At 50.6% G+C, this 7,869-nt stretch overlaps 3 protein-coding genes across 3 annotated transcripts; 1 reads left to right on the top strand and 2 right to left on the bottom strand.

Moving 5' to 3' along the window:
• Window positions 1-2,141: 2,141 nt before the first annotated feature.
• A1O5_05017 (uncharacterized protein) lies at window positions 2,142-3,933 on the top strand (the record flags this gene model as incomplete). The annotated part of the gene is made up of 2 exons (XM_007745620.1): window positions 2,142-2,795; window positions 2,851-3,933. 2 exons carry the CDS (start codon window positions 2,142-2,144, stop codon window positions 3,931-3,933), a joined length of 1,737 nt encoding a protein of 578 aa, XP_007743810.1.
• A 678-nt stretch (window positions 3,934-4,611) lies between these two features.
• Window positions 4,612-5,631, bottom strand: A1O5_05016 (uncharacterized protein; the record flags this gene model as incomplete). The annotated part of the gene is made up of 1 exon (XM_007745619.1): window positions 4,612-5,631. The coding sequence occupies one exon, from the start codon at window positions 5,629-5,631 to the stop codon at window positions 4,612-4,614; it is 1,020 nt and encodes a 339-aa protein (XP_007743809.1).
• A 435-nt stretch (window positions 5,632-6,066) lies between these two features.
• On the bottom strand, window positions 6,067-6,897 carry A1O5_05015 (uncharacterized protein; the record flags this gene model as incomplete). Its single annotated transcript, XM_007745618.1, has 1 exon — window positions 6,067-6,897. One exon carries the CDS (start codon window positions 6,895-6,897, stop codon window positions 6,067-6,069), a length of 831 nt encoding a protein of 276 aa, XP_007743808.1.
• Between the last annotated feature and the right edge of the window lie 972 nt (window positions 6,898-7,869).

The following is a 7,869-nucleotide window of genomic DNA, read 5'->3' as shown; positions in this document are numbered from 1 at the left end:
TATACACCCTCATTACCCCCAGATAGCTTACACTCTCTTCGTAGCCAACTCATGTTAACTATTGGACTGATAGTTCTTAGTGACAAGTGACTTCTCATACCTTGTGTTCTTCCCAACCAGTTCATACTATTCATATTGTTACTAGGAACCCTAACCCAGTTAGGCCCCAGTAGGATCTCTAACACATGAATTCCATGGCCTTTTGGTGCTGTCTACCTAATTTCTAAGTGTTTATCAGTCCTGCTCCGTTTCTCGATGCTGCCGCTGTGATAGGCGTTCGTTGCCCTAGCCACTGCCCCTCTGGGTGGTGTTGGTGGTGGTGTTGTCTTGTCAGCGTCAACCAGAAAAGCGTTCTTGATTCCTGACCTGCTGGACAGGCCTCTGTGCGTTGTTGCACGTGCACGCCGAACCCTGAAGTGCTGTGTTACAATATCTAGAATCCTGGTAAGCCTTCTGGAAAGCACTGGACTAGATGAGGTAGCGCTGCTCTTGGAACTACGAACGCCAATTTACGCACCCTTTGTTTACTTTGCCTGGAGTGCTTCCACCACCACAACTTATGTAAACATGGGGCGGCACACTAGGCAGAGCAAGCCAGTTAAGTTCTTCGGTGAACAAGAAGCATACTGAAGTGGGGTATTCGGGTTTTGACTGTAAGCCAACGTCTCTGCAGGGAGGTTCAATCGAGGAGGTCTCTGAAAACACCATTGTAACAGCAAGCCACCCCACTGTATCCGGGATACCTTTGCAGTACCAGCCATCCCAGCCATCGCAGTGCCAGCCACAGGAATATTGGTGATCGATGGGTATAAGGGGAACTCACAAAACCTTGAGATAGGAGAGACTTCGGTACATTGCCATTCCATACCCTACCTTGTGCGCTCGCAAGTCTCGTGATCCCTCTCTTTATTCCGACCGTGACAGGCTATACGCAGGATTCGTATCGATTGTTGTAAGGAGGCTCTTATTCTAGAGGGAAGAGTTAGTAGCCCAAGGGAGTAGGAAGGATGCTTTTATCCATTGTTGGAAGTAGGGAGTAGGATGTTCTTGGGGGTCGGTTAAAGGAAGGGGTAGTAAAGTGGTTGAGAGTCGAAAAGGCGTTAAAGACGAAATCGGTAGGTACGCCACTAATTTTGGATCGTCGCTGGCTCGCCCGGTAGAGCAGGCTCAGGATGAAGGTTGAAGGCGAGGGTGAACGAGGTGAATGCAAAGGTAAGAGAGTGCGTATGTACTTATAGTTATAAAGCAGCACGGCCTAGGTGAGTCGCACGTAAGCTCCGAGCAATTTTACTGAGCTTTCCATGCCAAGTACAGAAAAAGCGGCATAGCAATTAGCACAAAATTGGCCGAGCACCTACATAGAACACATTGCCTGGTACGTGATGAGATCACATGGCAACGCTAAATGCTTTTCAGTTTTACTGGTTGCAAAAAAGACCCACTTAATACGAGGTAGACACATGACACATCTCTGGCTACGTTGGGAAATCACCGAACCGTGTCGTCTTTCTTGCTTTGTCTTCTTCCCTCGAAACGGTCTACTCCACTTGGGCATCTAGTGCGTGCACTAGACTACTTATACAAGAAAAGGCATGAACTAATCTATTCGTGGCGGGGTGGTCATCACGTGACGGGATAATCCGGGGAGAGGCCAAGTCCCCAAGCTGCCCCGTCCCAAACACCAGACATCAATCCCCTCCTTCCACCCTCCAACGCCCTACTCAGCATACAATCCTGCAAATCGAGAGCCTATGTATTTCAATATGAGCTTCCACGTCGAGCGTCACACATCGCGATTTGAGAAAGCTCCTCGTGCAACTCGGGCCTGTGAGTTATGCCATGCGCGCAAGGTCAGATGTGACGTTAGTCCGACTAAGCCGCAGTGCTCGAACTGTCAGCGAGATGGCAAAGTGTGTGAGCAAAGGGCCCGGCAGCGGAGGACACACCTTCACAAAACGAAGGCATCGCCTTGGCAGGGCTCGGTGCAGAATAATGTCACTAAACCAACAGAGGAAGCGAACCAGGTTACCGGAAACGGTGAGGCTACCACGTGTCAGGCATCTCGTGCACATACTACCGGAGCAGACCAGCCTTTACAGGGGGAAGCACTTCAAGCGTTTCGGCAAGGAACGCAGAGTACCATGGAGGAATATACGGATCAACCATTAGGTCCCTCTCCATCAGCTGTTTCCGCCTCCAGTGTCTCTAGCATCTACGACAGTGGTTATATGGAACGTTCAGCGTATATTGCACCAGACAAGTTTCGCGGAGAGGATGGCTCTGAAATCAGCTACATCGTTCCCCTTCCCTCGGAGATCACCCAACAGATTGCCAAACTCCAGAATGCTTTCGAAATCCCACCTCGCGCTATCCGAGAGTCCTTGTTTGAGAATTTTTGGACACATTGTTATTCCTGGGATCCAATCGTCGATCGATCTCAAGTAATGAGCATGGATCCCGAGAAGATATCGCCTCTTTTACTTCAATCTATCTTCCTGGCGGGAAGCCGCATGCTATCACCCTCTCAACCTCACGTCTTTGCCTCGCCACAGGATTACTACACACGAGCAAAGACGCTCTTTTGGCTTGACTATGAGAAAGACCCGATGAATCTCTTGATTGCTACATCGCTCATGCATTGGTGGAATCCACACGGGCCGGAACGTGTGTCCACGAACACAAGCAGTTTTTGGTGTCGAATCACAGTAAGCCTAGCCCAGCAGATGGGCCTTCACAGCAACAAAAAGTCTGTGCCCAATGAATCTCTGCGCCGTCGGTTATGGTGGTCCATAGTTGTGAGTATTTCTTCCTTTTCGTCTCCATGGACCGATGAAGTCTGACGTTTATTAGGCTCGTGATCGCCTCATTAGCGTCGCCCATGGACGCCCGCAAGCTATCAGTCTTGAAGAATGTGACATTCCTCGGCCAACTCTGGAAGATTTTCCAAACGCCACTTCCACAGGATTATTCTTCATCGCCTATGTTGACCTATCGCTAATCATGGGACGATTCGCCCAGCACGAGATTCGAAAATCGTCCAGTAAAGACTACATCACTGGGATTGAAGATTCCTTGTATCGATGGACCAAGAACCTCCCTGAACAACTCCGACTATCCTCTTACAACGCTAATCGCCAGATCTACACATCTCAGTCTTTTAAACCTTATAGCCTCGAATGCCGCCAATTGAACGTCCTCTACCTTGCCACAATCATTCTCCTGTATCGCTCGAGGACTCTTGAAGGCCCATTCCCCACCGCTGCAGTAATCGCAGCATCCACACTAGCAGGAGTGTTTGAAGATTTTCTTGCCCGCGACGAGGTACGATTCCTCGGACCGTGCTTCACCTTCCACCTTCTTGCTGCTTCTATTGCCCTACTCTCGTGCTATAAATATCCCGAATCATGGGCGCTTGCTCAGGAAGATCTCAAAACGTTGGCACAGGCTCAAGAGGAAATGAAGAAAACCTGGCCTTCTGCATTGGGGAGCATTGGCAGTTTCGACCGGATGTACAAGCTCACCGTGGCTACCCAGAAGAGGGTGATGGGAACACCTGAGAGCACTCTTACACCATACCAGGCCGTCTTTTTCGAAGACTGTGACATGTCACTGTGTCGGATGTACACTGCCCTGGTGCGAAAGCCTGAACGCTACACTGGCCAAAATCAGAGAGAGTGGTATCTTGCGAATGGCAACGAGAGAAACCAACCGATGATTAACATGACTAGAGAATTGAGCGAGGTGGTGCCTATGCCGCCACCGCACTATACTAACCAGGAAGAGCCCACAGGCCCAAAGCCTTTCCTGGGGCAGCCACCAGATTCAGACGAGGCTATGGCGTTTGATCAAATGTTTCAAGGGGAGACTGGACAATTGAACGGTGCAATTGGAGACTGGTTATTCTGGGACCGGCTTGCATTTGACGCAAGTTGATATAGCTTTGAACAGCAAGTGTTCACAGCCGACATGCTGCTGATGATGTATCATTCAGATGTCTGCCTTACTGACATCGAGGCTCTTGTGGACCAGGGTCTCTGCTTGCTATTTGCATGACCGCCATCGCCCGCGTTAGCCACGTCAACAGCGTCAGCCATGCTTGTTCCTGTTGTATGCAATGCGTGCTACTCGCCCCAAGTTAAAATATCCGATCGTCAACGGAGCTCACGGTAGGATCGAAAATACAGATCTTCCAGGGTTAATAGTCCAATCAGCGAAGAACCAGGTTTAATTGCTAAAGGATGTGTGTGAAGAAGTCTAAACCTCCGGTGGTATGATGCTTAGTATCGAACCCGCTCCACCACTTCGATGATTCCCCAACGTTTAAGCAATGGGGTTCTGTGGGGGGCTCTGTCTAAGTAGTTGAAAGTTTGATAGACAGCAAATACCAAGCATCTCGGTGATGAGACTCTTTCCTATGCGTGAATGAGGGTTGTTGAAGGAAGAGGCCTAGTGCTCCTACTCCCTGCTATATCGAGTATGTTCGTATGTCTGTCTTTCTGCAACTCGCAATCGGATAATCGAAAGTTCCAATCACTTTACGAGAGTGTTCTTTTATTTTAGTAGTGTCCTAGAATTGCCCTTCCTTTGTTGGGGGTGGAGGTTGGCGTCGCATCAAAGGCCCCCGAAGCTCCCAAGGAATCTCAAGTTCTCATCCGACCATCGAGTCGGCTCCTCGCCCAACCACCGCGGCATCTCCCTTGCCAACCCATCTTCAAAATCCCACCCCTTCCCTTCTTCAACGTAGATGCTCTTCCCATTCAGGCCCTCCGCCAGCATTACAGACGCGATATGTTCCGCAACCGCCTCTGACGACTGGTAATGCGAAGGCAACTGTGCACTTGCTTCGGACTCCCTATGTTTGAACCAGTCAATGAGCCCAATCGCACTTGTCATAGGCGATTCCGTCATGCCTGGACACACGGCATTGATGCGGATGCCGTCGCGGCCGAAGATGGCTGTGCGCATTGCTCGCATCAGGCCCAAGATCGCCTGTTTCGAAGTCTGGTAGAGAAACATGCCTGGCGCGTCGCGGAAACCCGTCACACTGGAGAGGAAAGTCAGACTTCGATCGGAAGAACCAGTCGCAGTGGCGCGGTTGGGCAGTCTTGCTTCTCCTTCTTGACCCCGTCGCAAGAACGGTAATGCTATCCGAGCAAAAGCGCAGGTGGCGAAGAAGTTGACATCGAGCGTGCACGTGTCGCCGTGTTCCTTGCCGACACTGTTGATTGTTAAAGTGGCGTCGAAGTACGATGATGTTGGGCTGTCGATGATGCCGGCGCAGAAGACCGCATGGTCCACGCGACCATGTTTGTCGTGTGCGGTGCGGAAGAGCGCGTACATGTCACTGTATTCGCAGACGTCGCAGGGCAGAAATGTGAGTACGCCGCCGCTGCCATTGGCGCTGCTGGTGTCTGTGCTCTGGCTCTGGCTCTGGCTTTTAGGAAGGAGGGTCTTTACGAGCGCCTCGCCAGCAGCGCGGTTGATGTCGCCGAACACGATGTATGCGCCATGATGATGGAGGATCGTGACCAGAGCCGCCCCAATGCCACTTGCGCCACCGGTCACCACGACAACTTTGCCTTTGAGGTTGAGAAAGGTGTTGCGGTCGGGGAAATTTGGATATTGAGACATTGTGAACTAGTAAATTTGTTGTATATCTCTCGCAAATTCTTATCAAATGTACACGGGATGCAACCTTGCCAAAGAGTGAGGAGAAGCATCGAAACGACGATGTAATCAGAATAATATACCTTTGGCTGCTAGTCGCAACGTGGCCCACTTAAAGTTAACTCCGAGTTTAGAATTCCTCCATTCTGCTCCTCAACGCAAGCACGCAGATAGTAAGACCATTGGAAAAGAGAGCCCGTCAGGATAGCTTAGGTGCTCCCACCGGAAACAGCAGTAATAGACAAGTTACCACGATCCTATTAGCCTATGGAACTTGGGCAGTACGCGGCAAACAATGCTACGTAAACTTCTATCATGACACGTTTATATACAAAACAGACAAAACGAGTACCTTGTATCGCTTATCTCGAGTACTCATGGATGCTACAATCATCATGTTTATGCCAATAGACACCCTCCACTCGAGTGAATGACCGTGCCATCCACAAAGGTGTCCCGCATGCAGTACAGATATGTCTCGGCGATATCCTCTGGATTGCCAATTGTCCTCGTCATCGTCGAACTTTGGTACCTCTCCAGAAGAGGCAGAAGCACCTCGTCAGGGAACCCATTGAAGAGCTCCGTCCGCGTCGGACCGGGACAAATACAATTCACCCTGACTGGTCTCAAGTCGACGGCCAAGGCACGCGTGACCCCTTCGACCCCCGCGCCCCAGCCCGCCATGAGGACTCGTCCCGGTAGTGGCTTGATGTTGTTCACGCCGCTGGTGAAAGTGATTGATGACCGGGGACTGCTGTGCACATAGTCGGCTGCCAACTTCCCAACTATGATCGGCACATAGAATCGTAACACGCCATGTTCCGTGATAGTCTTCACATCGGTGTTCGCAAGCGGGATCGACCCCACCTTGTTCCCTGCCGTGTATACAATATGATCAAGTTTTTGCTTGCCTCCCTCCGTTGCGCTGTCGAATAATGCTTTCAGATTGCTTTCTAAGCGGTCCAGATCGTATAAGTCACAAGGATATCCTCGAACGCTGGCGGCAGTACTGCTGATGTTTGCGTTGGCATCAAACTTAACGTTTTCAATTTTCCAAATCGCTGCTTCGAGTTTGCTTTGGTTGGAACTCGATACAATGACTGCAGCACCAAATTCCCGAACGGCCTCCGCGACAGCCAGGCCTATACCGGAGGTCCCTCCCAGCACTAAAACACGCTTTCCAGTGAGTTTTGCTGCGTATGGAATTCGTTGACCCTGTGTCGTACTCATGATAATTGGAGTAATTCACAGCCAGGCGGGTAAAAGAGTGCCCTCAGGTTGTAGCTAGATTCCGACACTGTCGGCCACCCTCGTAAGGAACCTGGCTTGGTCTTGGACAGCTGCTGTAATAGTGAGATGGACGTCTTAGTATCACCAATGCATTGCCCGACGCCAAGTCGATGCCAGAACCATGGTTTGCCACATTTGAAGCAGCTCGGCAACTCCCAAATGTAGTACACAGACAGGGCAAGAAAGTCGTGGTATGCTGGCTACTGGGAAGAAACGACGCCATCGAGCGTCAATCACCCAATGTGAAAAGTGAAAGCCCTTCGATCTTCACGTGCTCCCACTGGCTCGGACTCACGCTCGATATTCCTGCAAACCAAAGAAAAACTGAATGCAGTAGGTGCCGAGCCGTTTCGGGGGGCCGGAATTGACCGCAGTTGGAAAATACCGCGAGGAGCTACAGTAGCGGATGGGAGAGTGGGTCTGAGTCAAAGATGATCTCGACCAATTGAAACGGATGCTGACGTGACTGAGTAATTGATTGGCTACAGAGTTGCAGGGGTTTTCCTCGCTGATATTGTTCAGAATTCTACGGCAGAATTGATGCAAGTATCAGCGCAGAGCAGAGGGCCGCGAGGCGACCGTAGCCGATACAGAACCAGTTCTATCAGAGAAACAGCCGGTGTTGTGGGATTGTTAGGGTCAAGGTCGCTGCATATCCATCAGGTTTGGGGCCGTCGTATTCTTCGCCATGTTGAATTCCCACCAAACATGCCTCCGCACTGTCAGTGGGAAGGGCGAGTAAATGGCCAAAGCGAGTCGGATATTTCTTGACGATCTGGTGGGTATAGTCATTTCCTTCGCGTATTCTCTCGTGTGTGTTCCGCATGTAGCTCAACAGCGAAATTGCAACGCTGGCATGATCATTGTGCTTGATGACCTCCTCCGCTGACCAATGCAACTGCGATGGAGACA

The sequence above is a fragment of the Cladophialophora psammophila genome (genome assembly GCF_000585535.1).
Source record: "Cladophialophora psammophila CBS 110553 chromosome Unknown aczJe-supercont1.6, whole genome shotgun sequence".
Lineage (NCBI taxonomy): Eukaryota > Fungi > Ascomycota > Eurotiomycetes > Chaetothyriales > Herpotrichiellaceae > Cladophialophora > Cladophialophora psammophila.
Note: the sequence above shows the minus strand (reverse complement) of the source record. Positions and strands in the feature narration are given on the sequence as shown.